Source organism: Topomyia yanbarensis, chromosome 2 (assembly GCF_030247195.1).
Source record: "Topomyia yanbarensis strain Yona2022 chromosome 2, ASM3024719v1, whole genome shotgun sequence".
Classification (NCBI taxonomy): domain Eukaryota; kingdom Metazoa; phylum Arthropoda; class Insecta; order Diptera; family Culicidae; genus Topomyia; species Topomyia yanbarensis.
In genome coordinates, this window is record NC_080671.1 from 242,370,692 (window position 1) to 242,385,085 (window position 14,394).

General features: G+C 36.1%; 2 protein-coding genes across 6 annotated transcripts in view; both read left to right on the plus strand.

Moving 5' to 3' along the window:
• LOC131683009 (uncharacterized) overlaps window positions 1–14,394 on the plus strand; it is a 515,866-nt gene that overhangs the window by 251,498 nt on the left and 249,974 nt on the right. The window lies entirely within an intron of this gene.
• Window positions 843–14,070, plus strand: LOC131683010 (uncharacterized). 2 transcript variants are annotated; one of them, XR_009304317.1, is made up of 2 exons: window positions 843–7,980; window positions 8,033–14,070. XR_009304317.1 is itself a non-coding variant. In XM_058964838.1 (2 exons), exon 2 carries the CDS (start codon window positions 4,119–4,121, stop codon window positions 5,226–5,228), a length of 1,110 nt encoding a protein of 369 aa, XP_058820821.1. In that variant the 5' UTR covers window positions 843–2,085; window positions 2,152–4,118; the 3' UTR covers window positions 5,229–14,070. The 2 variants fall into 2 exon arrangements, 1 of the variants encoding a protein (XP_058820821.1); XM_058964838.1 differs by having other exon boundaries at window positions 843–2,085; window positions 2,152–14,070.

Below are 14,394 nucleotides of genomic sequence, written 5' to 3' on the forward strand. Positions count from 1 at the left end.
AATAAATTGACTCATACTAACAAATTGATTGAAATATAACGAATGACTGAACATGAAATGCATAAAATTAATGATATGAATAAAATGAATCAAATGAATCAAATGAATCAAATGAATCACATGAATCAAATGAATCAAATGAATCAAATGAATCACATGAATCAAATGAATCAAATGAATTAAATGAATCAAATTGATTTAATTCATCCATTGAATACAATGAATCAAATTAATGAAATGGATCAAATGAATAAAAAGAATGGATGAACAAAATGAATAAAGTAAAAAATAAATGAAATGTATAAATAAAACAAACGAATCAAATAAACAAAATGAACTGAAGTGATGAAATGAATAAAATGAAGGAAATGAGCAGAATAAAATGCATTGATTAAAATGAAAAATTAAACAATGGTAAAAGGTTATAAATCAATATAAAGAAATAAATTGAATCAAATAAATTATTTGGATGAAGTGATTAAAACTGAAAAAGTAGTCAGATTATTAAAATGAAGAAACTGAACAAAATGAATAAACTGGAAAAAAAATGAATAAAATACATACAATGAAAACAATGAATAAAATTAGTTAAATGAATGATATGAGTAAAATGCACAAAAAGAATAAACTGATCAGAGTGAATCCAAAGAATGAAACGAATAAAATAAGTAAAGTGAACGGAAATGAACAAAACGAATAAAAATATGCTGAATGATATGAATAAAATGAATCAAATGAATCAAATGAATCAAATGAATCAAATGATTCAAATGATTCAAATGAATCAAATGAATCAAATGAATCAAATTGATTTAATTCATCCATTGAATACAATGAATCAAATTAATGAAATGGATCAAATGAATAAAAAGAATGGATGAACAAAATGAATAAAGTAAAAAATAAATGAAATGTATAAATAAAACAAACGAATCAAATAAACAAAATGAACTGAAGTGATGAAATGAATAAAATGAAGGAAATGAGCAGAATAAAATGCATTGATTAAAATGAAAAATTAAACAATGGTAAAAGGTTATAAATCAATATAAAGAAATAAATTGAATCAAATAAATTATTTGGATGAAGTGATTAAAACTGAAAAAGTAGTCAGATTATTAAAATGAAGAAACTGAACAAAATGAATAAACTGGAAAAAAATGAATAAAATACATACAATGAAAACAATGAATAAAATAAGTTAAATGAATAATATGAGTAAAATGCACAAAAAGAATAAACTGATCAGAGTGAATCCAAAGAATGAAACGAATAAAATAAGTAAAATGAACGGAGATGAACAAAACGAATAAAAATATGCTGAATGAAATAATTAATTGAAATGAAATGGTCATATATTTGAAGCTAAAAACATTTTTGAATAAAGAAAATGAATAAACCGGATTGTACGAATTTGAGAACCATTGCATCAGAAAGTTTTGAAATGTTTTTGAAAATACCATCTTCTGAGAAAAGGTTAATAAATTTGCAATGGACTTTCTAGGGCTTCCATTTTTTTTGGTTTTATTCTTTTTGTTTTCATGCTTCTTTACTTGACGCGTTGTTTGAGGATTTTCTGGTGTTTCTACTTTATTGTTGGACCTTAATTAGTTATCAGGAACCTGGAACGTTCAATTTGATTTGGAATTCGAAGTTTACTTTGTAGCATGTTCACCTTTTTCGTAATTTTTGTCATTATTCGTTCACTACACTCACTATGCCAAAACGCATCACATCAAGAAATATTCAGACGCTTGTGTACAAATATTCCCTTGCATGCAATTTTAGCCTGTTTCGGATGAACTTTCAAAAATATTCCGTCTCACCAAAACCCAAATGCGCATTAGAATGAAATGGATAGATACGAATGTGTTAAGAGGAAAGAGTATTCTTAAAATTCAAGCGAGAGAAATGGTTGTCGAAAGAGTAGTATTTGTAAAAATACGTACTTCCGACTACGAATACTCGAATCACTTGACGCCTATCTGAGGATCTACAGAACTGCAACTCGTCCATTTCGATCCTGATCGTGGAAGAGGCAGCAGTGTGAAGTTCTTTTTTTAGTATCGCGGTGTGTTTTAAAAGGTAGTTGTTAAAAATGTGAGAAGTTTTTTAGGATAAAATTTATTTAAAAAAGTTCCTTTCCGATAGGCATAGCTAGTGCGGTCAGTGAATTGTGCGGTCAACAAATTTGAATTCGTTACATTTCGTGCGAACTTGTGTGTGAAAAGAAGGTAAGAATTAATAATTGAGTTGTGTGATAAAAAGCTTCAAAGCGTCGAATAGCCGATCGACGGCTTCTTTTCTTTTATTGCAAAAGTTTGGGGATTTTCCGCCATACGCGTTCTAGCGACGCATACGCTCGGCACGCCGCCCGTCTCGTTTACCACCCTGCTGACCCCACGTTCCGGCTTCGAAAGTTCCCGACGCTTTTGGCAAAAGGTCGGAAGGAAGCAGCAAAACCATCAACGCGCTTCGTTAGAGCGACGGCCATCTTCATCATTGAAAAGTCGGCCGAATTCAACACCCGGTAGGCAAAGGCCTAATTAGCGTCATCATTGCGACGCCATTGTAGACGCCGTTCGTCGCCATCGCTGAATAGGTTTGCGATAGGAAGTCGGTGCCGAAGCCGCAATAGCAGTCGGCACCCAGCTGAGATGCAGCTCTGCTAGATCGACGCTGTTCCTGTGCACGTAGATCCAACACACATAAAACTCAAACCTTCGAAAGCTTTCTTTGCCGCTCGAAAGCTAAAGCCGAGCGCGCATTTGTACTGCTCAGCGCAGCTTTATCCGCTAGCAGAAATTTTGACCGCACTTAGGTAGAAGGAAAAGGGGTAAGCTAGAAAGAGAGGGAAGGAACCGGAAAAATGTACAGCTAAATGAATATATAAAACCTAGGTTAAGAATAAAATGCCGTATTTTAATCCGTCCAATAAAATGTTTTCCTGTTAGTTAATGTTACCTGCAATGTTTGTATTTTTTATGTTGATTAGCTTTCCCGTGTAGTGAATTTGGTTCGAGAAGATTTCTCACGTTTCGCGTCGTTTCCGTAGATTTGAATTTTCTTTGTGTTTGTTTTACTCCGATGGGCTATCGGGAATTAGTCCCCACTACTACTTACAAAGCGAGAGGGAAAGAGTGTTCGACTGAGTTCTGCCTGTGATGATCACTGATCGTTTTTTTAGTGCATGAGCTTTCGAGTTGGTATAATGATCATTTCTCTTGCGTCTTTGCTAAACATAGTAGTGGCTCCATCTATACGCGAAACGGAGTGCATCTTTTCACATTTTGTGTTTACCTACCGTTCCTTTGCGCCATTTCGGGATCAATTTCCATAACCTGCCCTGAGGTTAGGTTTCATGCTGGGCAATTCTAACCTGACGAGTGGTCCTCTTCGGGGGTGGCGCTAAAGCTACTCGTTTAAAACGTCCTGAGGAGCGTTTTGGTAGACGGAAACCGTAAACGGCCATTTGGCCCGCTACATTTTGGCGCCCAACGTGGGGCAATTTTTTTCCTGTTGCGCGTATCACATTTTGGCATCCAATTTTAAAAAAAGGCTAAAATTTTGCGGACTCAGGTAATGCAATTTGCATCTTGAGTTAATCTAGTATTGGATTTTTTTTAGTTGTGGTTTGGGAGCTGCATTTTCTCAAAAAAATACATAACGATTTCGGGTAATTTTTTTTCGGATTTGTTGAAATCAAAAGCAAAATTGGGCATTTTTATAACGTTTATTCTTCTGTTTTTATATTTGTACATACGTCTTGAATATTGTTGGTCTATAAAAATTCATTTTCTCTAGTTTCTGTACATATATTCTTCCATTCTTTGTTAAGCTTAAATTTATGGGTACACATTTAATTTTTTAAACTTAATATAAACAAGGCATTGAACTAAGTGAGTGAACCTAATCTGAATTGCAAATTGGTTGAATTTAACTTTTGAATTTGGCAAAGAACAATGAAATTTCCAAATCCAAACCATTTACTAAATGTTGAAGTGGACTATGAGCTACTTCTGCGAAATCGTACGACAGACAGACAGAAGACAAGACAGTCGAAATTAAGACTTTTACGTCGATTATTTTTGTAAGATCAGAAGGAAAGCAAAACGTATATGCCTCCTTACAGATTTGAATATGAAATAGATGATATCCTTGATCAAGTTTATCTAATTGAGATAGAATTGCTGGCAGGAGCGAATGCGGAATTGATATCGCGGTTAAGGCATTATTATCTTAGAACCCTTAGGGGAGAACCAAGATATTTTGAAACTGAGAAATCGCGTAGGGAACTTTTGACGAGAATCAGCAAAATTCTTAGAAAAGCTTCCTATGAACTGCAAACTACGTCAGAGGAGGAATCCCAGTCTTCAGCAGACGAAGAGGTAGACAATGCTCAATTAACTAGATTATCTGGCTACGTCGATAAAGTAGAGGCAGTGGAACCTTCATATGAAGATTTGCTGCAGAGGATTGTAGAACTCGAAGCTTTGATGAACCAGGTACAAATTAATAGTATTGAGGTCGAGCTAGAAACTAATTGTAGTGTCGAGCTAGAAGGTAGTCGTGAGGTCGAGCTAGAAGTTCGGCCTGACATCCCAGTCATTACGGAAAACTCGCCATGTAATCTTCCTAATGCACACAAAGTAGATGAACAAACCCAAAGTTTCTGCGACAATTATGATACCATTAATTCGGGTATGGAACCATTAGAAGATAGTAATCAAGTTGAAAGCCAACTAGAACTGCATATTATCAGATGCGAGCAACCCAACCGCGACACTGCAGAAGGCATGTCAATTCTGAATGAAATCGGACATGGAATTAATAGTTTCGATCAAAAGCTTTTGAAAAATAACAGCGAGTCAATAAACTTGCCCAGAGGATTGTCTAATAACGCAATAGAGTTACTCAAAGTCAAAAAGCTGAACGATTCACTTAAGGTCAAAAATGATTTTGGAAAAAATGGTGAATATTATAAGGAAATGCAAAAGTTGCACCTTAACTACAATTGGGACAATTATTTCCAAAATCTAACACGGTTGGTGTACCGTCCGCTTGATAGACGAAAACCAATAAATATAAACCTTCCCGATAAATTAAGATCTCGCCGTAGTCAGGAAATTATATATACAAAACACTGCTACGAGCTTGAAGATTCGACTGGGAAGCGACTTGGCGTCTTCTACGGGAATCACCTGAAGAAGATCCATTTGCCCAAGTAAAACATTCTCAGCTATGAAACTCTTCGGAGTGACAAAATGAACTCGTTTCATAATAAAACACCTTCGGGTCAATACTGAACCATTGTTATGTAGTAACAACACCCTATTCTCAGCTATGAAACTCTTCGGAGTGACAAAATGAATCCGTTTCATAACAAAACACCTTCGGGTCAATATTGAAACTGTGTTGTACAATACTAACACCCAACGATTTCCAGCTATGTAGCTCTACGGAGTAACCACATTACACTTTCAAAGAAAACACCTTCGGGTCAGTATTGAAATCGTGTTGTAAAATAAGACCCACTTCTTCCAGCTATGAAGCTCTACGGAGTAACTACATGCATGTCATAATAAAACACCTCCGGGGTCATTTTTGAACATTACAGAACAACACCACCCATTAATTTCCAAGCTATGTATCGTGAGAGACAAGAACTTAAAAAAATATTTCAAGAAAGGAAACCCACGAATACTACTTGAATCATTTACTTTGAGATAGCTAAAGAGGAATCCGTGCGTTGATTTCAAGAAAGTAGTAGGATTCATGAAGAGTAAGAACGAGCCAAGGCGATGACCTGTCAACAGTAGTTAACAAACGAATGTTTAAAGTGAGCCTGGCGATGACTTCAAAAAACAAAAAAGTATATGTTTCCTATAAGAGCGAGAATGAGCACGACTCTGAAGCCATCAAAAGCCGATTCTTGGAGTCATTCTCTAGGAAACTTTCTGGACTTCTTCGATCACAGTAAAGTGTGATCAGACCTCACGAGAGGGTTTAAGATGGATCTCAAGCTATGCTCACTTCATACGAAGCAACCGAGAAATTAAGAAAAAATCCATCAAAAAACCCAAACGGAGAAGAAATAATCAATAAACAAAGAGGACTTACTTCCCCATGTAAATACTGTAAATTAGTGATTAGTACGCGCCTAACGCCCTACGTCAAATGTATTGTTAGTTTAAGTTTCTGTTAGCTAATCGTTCAGACTCACGATTAATTCATTGTTTCTTCTTCTTATTTTTTATCCAAATCATTTGCATGCCTTCAATTTAGTATCTCCTCTCTTCATAGTTATTTTTTCAATATTTTTCTCTCCGTTGTATTTTTTTTTTATTTTTGATTATTTGGTTGCATGTTACGTTTTTGTAGTAGATGTATTCGCATTTTAACCATCGGTAGAACAATTTCCGCCAAAGTACCTGAAAACACAGAGGACAAATCGCCGCGTCTCTGAAATTAAATAGCTCAAATGAGCAAAACAACGACACGACACAAAGTAAATTATACTTCCTTGAGATTTCCGCTGGAATTCCTGTTGATTCGCTGGATTAATTAAAAAAATTCGGCCGGAACAAAAATTCTCCTGAACAGTCGTAAACACCGCCGCCATCACTGTATTTCATTTTGACATTTGTTTTTCATTTTTGTTCCGTTTTGTTTGCAATGCACTAGGAGTGAATGAGTTACGGGAGTGAGTGACGATTTGCTCCCAGTATGCATGTGAGTGATTGAGAAGTAAATTGGTATTGTTAGTTTCGTCGAAAATATAATATTTTCGATTTGACGTTTTGTGTTTATGATAATCAGTTTTTCGGATTATTATTTCTGGAGGGTTTTTCATAGCGCAAGACGAATTTATTGTGGAAAATGAATGCAATCAGAGTTTCGGAGTATACTCTGGAGGGATTGCCATTCAGGATTCACAGGTTTATTATTGTGGAGAGTGAATACGATCAGAATTTCGGGATTAATTCTGGAGTGATCGTTATTCAGGATTTGCAGGTTTATTTTTATCGTTTATAATGTGGAAAACGTACATGATCATTAATTCGGAATTTATTCTGGAGTAGATCATGATTCTGGATCCACAAGTCGCGGTTTATTTTACAGATTATTGTTTTCAGTGGTTCGGCTAATTCATTGCTGAAGTGAAAACAATGTTCTAGTATTGTTATTTTCTGGAATTTTAATAAATTTCAGTAAAGTAATGTTTTTATAATTGTTGAATGAATGTTTTTTGTTGCGTGTTGATGTTTGAATGAGTTTGCTTGTCATATTTATTTTGGAATTTCATTTCAATAGCCAAATTTTTCAATTCAGTAAAATTAAACCCTACGAAAATTTGATGGAATTTTGCAATTCAATCAAATTTTCGTACAATTAGTAGGGGATGATGTAGCATGTTCACCTTTTTCGTAATTTTTGTCATTATTCGTTCACTACACTCACTATGCCAAAACGCATCACATCAAGAAATATTCAGACGCTTGTGTACAAATATTCCCTTGCATGCAATTTTAGCCTATTTCGGATGAACTTTCAAAAATATTCCGTCTCACCAAAACCCAAATGCGCATTAGAATGAAATGGATAGATACGAATGCGTTAAGAGGAAAGAGTATTCTTAAAATTCAAGCGAGAGAAATGGTTGTCGAAAGAGTAGTATTTGTAAAAATACGTACTTCCGACTACGAATACTCGAATCACTTGACGCCTATCTGAGGATCTACAGAACTGCAACTCGTCCATTTCGATCCTGATCGTGGAAGAGGCAGCAGTGTGAAGTTCTTTTTTTTAGTATCGCGGTGTGTTTTAAAAGGTAGTTGTTAAAAATGTGAGAAGTTTTTTAGGATAAAATTTATTTAAAAAAGTTCCTTTCCGATAGGCATAGCTAGTGCGGTCAGTGAATTGTGCGGTCAACAAATTTGAATTCGTTACATTTCGTGCGAACTTGTGTGTGAAAAGAAGGTAAGAATTAATAATTGAGTTGTGTGATAAAAAGCTTCAAAGCGTCGAATAGCCGATCGACGGCTTCTTTTCTTTTATTGCAAAAGTTTGGGGATTTTCCGCCATCCGCGTTCTAGCGACGCATACGCTCGGCACGCCGCCCGTCTCGTTTACCACCCTGCTGACCCCACGTTCCGGCTTCGAAAGTTCCCGACGCTTTTGGCAAAAGGTCGGAAGGAAGCAGCAAAACCATCAACGCGCTTCGTTAGAGCGACGGCAATCTTCATCATTGAAAAGTCGGCCGAATTCAACACCCGGTAGGCAAAGGCCTAATTAGCGTCATCATTTCGACGCCATTGTAGACGCCGTTCGTCGCCATCGCTGAATAGGTTTGCGATAGGAAGTCGGTGCCGAAGCCGCAATACCAGTCGGCACCCAGCTGAGATGCAGCTCTGCTAGATCGACGCTGTTCCTGAAATAACACATGTGAGTAAAAATAGATCATTGATCCGTGCACGTAGATCCAACACACATAAAACTCAAACCTTCGAAAGCTTTCTTTGCCGCTCGAAAGCTAAAGCCGAGCGCGCATTTGTACTGCTCAGCGCAGCTTTATCCGCTAGCAGAAATTTTGACCGCACTTAGGTAGAAGGAAAAGGGGTAAGCTAGAAAGAGAGGGAAGGAACCGGAAAAATGTACAGCTAAATGAATATATAAAACCTAGGTTAAGAATAAAATGCCGTATTTTAATCCGTCCAATAAAATGTTTTCCTGTTAGTTAATGTTACCTGCAATGTTTGTATTTTTTATGTTGATTAGCTTTCCCGTGTAGTGAATTTGGTTCGAGAAGATTTCTCACGTTTCGCGTCGTTTCCGTAGATTTGAATTTTCTTTGTGTTTGTTTTACTCCGATGGGCTATCGGGAATTAGTTCCCACTACTACTTACAAAGCGAGAGGGAAAGAGTGTTCGACTGAGTTCTGCCTGTGATGATAACTGATCGTTTTTTTAGTGCATGAGCTTTCGAGTTGGTATAACGATCATTTCTCTTGCGTCTTTGCTAAACATAGTAGTGGCTCCATCTATACGCGAAACGGAGTGCATCTTTTCACATTTTGTGTTTACCTACCGTTCCTTTGCGCCATTTCGGGATCAATTTCTATAACCTGCCCTGAGGTTAGGTTTCTTGCTGGGCAATTCTAACCTGACGAGTGGTCCTCTTCGGGGGTGGCGCTAAAGCTACTCGTTTAAAACGTCCTGAGGAGCGTTTTGGTAGACGGAAACCGTAAACGGCCATTTGGCCCGCTACAACTTTTTGGTCACATATTCCCGAAAAAAAGGTTTATGTACAGAATAGAATTTACTGGTCTAGTATTTTAACGCGCAATTGAATATAGTAAAGTGAGACAAGGTCACATGTGCTTTCAAGCCCCTTGAACAGAGAACGACAGGGAGTATGCGATTCGTGAATGAGACAGGTAGATATTTAAAAGTTTTTATTTGCATTGAAGTAAATAGTGTGAAATGTCGATAGCATAAAAGCCATGCATTCAGTTGATTGCAATGCAGTCTCTTTCCATTCATCCTTATAGCTTTCATATTGTTTCGTTCGGAATTCTCGTGCAAGAAATATGGATAAATAAGTCCTATACAGACCAATACTGTGACAAAAAATGGTTCAAACTACTCAGTATATCCAGATATGGACGACGATAAGTTAGAAGACACATTGTAGTTACACCCCCCCATCGAGAGTGGATACTTTGGGAGACTGGATATTTTTGGTCTTTGATCCGTTATTTCTCATGAAAGTTCGTACCAATATAACGAATGTGCAGCTGATACAACTCATGGTTTATTCGCCTGTGCCACGTTCCGTCTTCCATCTGCACTCCACCATAGATGGTACGCAACACCTTTCGTTCGAAAACTCCAAGGGCGCGTTGGTCCTCAACGAACATAGTCCAGGTCTCGTGGCCGCAGAGGACCACCGATCTAATCAGCGTCTTGTAGATAATCAACTTCGTGCGGCGGCGAATTTTGTTCGACCGGAGCGTCCTCCGGAGTCCAAAGTAGGCACGATTTCCCGCCAAGATCCGTCTCTGAATTTCTCTGCTGTTATCATTGTCATCGGTTACCAGTGAGCCCAAATACATGAATTCGTCGACCATCTCGATTTCGTCACCGTCAATCCGAACTCGGGTGGGAGGTTCACATTGTCGTCTCTAGAACCTCTTCCTCTCATGTATTTTGTCTTCGAAACGTTGATGGCAAATCCAATCCTGCTGGCTTCAGCTTTCAGTCTTTGAGCATATGTTTCATTCAAAATTCAATAGAGATACGAATAGTTTAAATATCGCACGTGAAATGTTTGTTTTGGAAATTTTCATGTCAAACTTTCATATTACCCAGTTAAGCCAAATATTTTTTCTGATATAGCCATGAATTTCCTTAATTATAGTGTAGATAAAGGCTTTGAATACAATTGAATTAAAGTTGAGTTGATGTAACAGCAGACAAAAAATAGTTTTGTTTTCTCAAACCTTCGCAATTACAATTAATAAATATTTCAGATTGGCAGAAGATCTTATCACACAACTTAGAAATGGATACAGAAATAGCTAGATAGATGCGATAGAAGAGAAACAAAGAGAGAGAGAGAGAGAGAGAGAGAGAGAGAGAGATGGGGGGGGGGCGTGTGAGGAATGGCAAATGTTGGTTAATGCAGTGACATTTTTATAGGTATATTATTATGATATATTGATTTCTTATCATAAATAATGTAAGTAGTAATTTTTGCGCCATAACCAGTATAACCTAAGTCTTGCAAAAGAGCTAAATTTTCGCTAGATTTTTGGGTTTCAAACATACTTACTACTTTACTTTCGGTGAGGCCACGAGTATAATTATATGAGAAATCTTTTATCTCACTATTAGGTTAATTACTTGTTGATCTGTGTATTGATATACCATCCAACATTTACCTCATGATTGAACGCAATGCCTAATCCAAGGGATAAATACTAGAACTCACTGTTTCTTTATCAACACATTATTTTGTCTTTGAAGTGAACTTATATATTGATTTTTGAGAAATAGTTAATTTATTATAAAGGTAATTCACAAAATGTTCTCAACATCGAGTTCCTTGAATCACGTAGATGTGTTTTCATACCCCGATATTCAAAATCGGTTTAGTTTTGCCCCTAAAACACCAGTAAAGCAGTACGCTGTATGAAACAATCTCATTTTTAGTTAGTGGAAATTGGTAAGCGAGGACTAAAAATACAAAATGTTTAATATCTCCGCCGCTCGTGCACGGATTTTGAATAGAAAGGTAATTTTACAAGCTTTCTATTTATGTGCAGTTTGTTGGGCAATATTATATTGTTCGGAAATTATTTGCGAAAAACCTGCTGTGCTTTGACAAAATCGTCCATATCTCAGAAAGTAAACAACATATCGAAAATCAAAAATAATAGTGTCAAATGGCAACGTTAGGCCTTTCATTTGAAACTAGTTTCATTAAGATCGGTTCAGCCATTGCTGAGATAATTACATGACTTTTTGTACATACATACATACACACACACAATAATCCATTGAAATAAGCCAAACATTATTTCGATAAATCGAATTTTGTATTTCATCTTTCTATCCACAACCGCTAGAAATAATCACCGAACACTTCCAAGTTGGCTGGAAGGAACTTGATAACTTATCAGTGCAAAAATGTTCATTTGTGCGAACCTTCTGACTGCAATTTTTCTAACTTATGACCATCGGATCGATCTGAAACATATCGGAAAATGAAAAGCGAAATAAATAACTCCAAGCAACGGCGTAGCCAAGAGAAGGTTTTGGGGTTTAACACCATACATCCACCCCCCCCCCCCACCCCACCACACCCAAAAAAAATTAAATTGAAGTTGAAAATTTATTGATGCAGACTGATTTAATTCAATATTACAATAACAATTATCTGATCCGTAGATTGATAACCTGTTGTTGTAAACATCATGAGGACTTTTGATAAATTGTCGGAATGGGGTCCTGATATGTAATTGATCTATTGGTCTTGATTTCATAGTTGTATAATTACATCAATATCAAATTCCTGCCTGAAAACATTCCAATAGAAAATTCCAGAGTTCTGTAATCCCCAGATTTATTTTCAAATTGGTCTCGTTTTTGTAGAGATGTACTGTAATAAGGGTCTTTATTTAATAGGAAGCGAAGTTAAAATTGATTTAATGTCTATGAAACATAGAATTGCTAACCAAAAAAAAATGCATAACTTTCAACATTTGCTAAAAATGTTTTTGCCTTTCTCATTCACTCTAAAATTCGTCAGTCTAATCCCGACCGGGAGGGCCGAGTGCCATATGCCAAGCGACTGAGTTCGTCGAGATAGGAAAATTTCTGTGTGTGTATGTATGTATGTGTGTGTATGTGTGTATGTGAAAAAAATGTGACCTCTGTTTCTCAGAGATGGCTGGACCGATTTGCACAAAGTTAGTCTCAAATGAAAGGTACAACCTTCCCATCGGCTGCTATTGAATTTTTTATTGATTGGACTTCCGGTTCCGGAGTTGCGAGTTGACGAGTGCAATCACACTGCAAATTCCCATATAAACTGAAATGAAAAAATTTCAAAATCAAATTTGCAGTTTTAATGCCAAATGACTTTATAATGGATGAAACATTGAGATTTGATGTAAACTCGAAAAAATAATGTTTGACAAAAATTGACATTTTTGGACTTTGGTACATTTCTGCCTTTCTCATACAGAAAAGTTATGCAATCACTCTAAGAATCGTCAATCATATCGGCCCGGAGGGAGTATGCAGTGAGGGGTTGCTACTTTAAAATTAAAACTAGTTTAAAATTTCTTAACAAGTTGAAAATTTTCGGCAGGACCTGGACCTCCCGGATCTTACTATGTGATACTGAAACATCGCTTGAAACCAGCGGCGGTTAAGCGATGTTTCAGTATCACATAGTATCTCAAGATCGTGGCTGTCGATCCATTGTACGTATGTGCAAATCGTACTGAACATGTAATATTCATTTCCACCATTGTATTGAACATAACCAGCCATGGAATCGTAGTCTGGACAAATGAGAAAAGCACAATTGCACCACTAGGTGGATTGAAACAGGTTTTTATTTTGGGAATGCGTCGAGTTGAGGCGGAAACGTAATATGATTAATAACGAGGATAACACTTTCCGAATGTAGAGAGAAATTTATGAAAAATGACGATTTCCATTCGACTCTAGCAGGTCCTGATCGATTTTGATGAGCATTTGATTTTTGTTGTATGACCAATTATATGTATAAGTCAAATGTTCAAAAACAGTAATTTAAGGTCAAGGTAGCATCATTTTGAAACCGCCAATTTCGGAGGTTTAGTATCTTCGATGAGTTTTACAAACGCTAAACAGCGCATCATTTGATAAAATAATTTTGACGGTATATCGTCCAAGAAGTATCTATGGTGAATTTTCTCAGGTTAATATTCATGACTACAATAAAGTCTCAACAAATTCGCTAAAGACACGAACTCTGTTACTATTTTCTGAAAAATTAATTCTGCATAATTTTAAAACTTTTCGGAATTATGCCGTTTGGACAGTATGATCGATTTTCACCAAACCGAATTTCTGGCTACGCCGCTGACTTCAAGTAAGTAGAAACAAAGTCGTTCTACACTCGTTCACAAGAAACTTCTTCAAATGCTGAATATCTATTATAATACATTGAAACCCCGACTTTATCAACCAAATATGAACATATGTTTGATGGGCTCTAGCATGTAAGGAAAACATGAAAACATAATCATGAAGATGGAAATATGCAAAAATAAAAAGTTCATCATAATCAGAAATAGTTATCAGACTACATTAAGGGACGGGAAGAATATTTTAACAGCTTCAGTTTATTATAAAGAAAAATAAATTGCCCGATTTAGTCAATGTTCCCATTTTGTCACCATGAGATTGATAAAAATGGGTCTTTATTGTATGTATTATTCACTGTGTTTCACATTAATAGGTACATTTCATTTTTGGGGATTTTTTTTATTGCATCGAACTATAACAATTTTTAGGTAGCTTTCAAGGAGTTATTTTATAGACTTCTTCCAAAATTTGGCGAACCTATTCCAATTCGTATACCAATTAATTGGTATACTTAAGGGTTTATATGTTGCAGATAGAGAAAATACTGAAATTTTCAGCTTTTTTCCTACACAATATTACGAAAGCTTATTAAACATTTTTTCCTAATTTGTGAAAATTATAAACTATTTGAAATTTTTTAATAGTTTAATTTTTTATTTAACCTTGATTTTTTAATAAATAGGGACCATCGCTTCACAACGTAGTCTATTTTTCATGGCTTGCGGTGAGCACGATCTCTCGAATTGCTGAA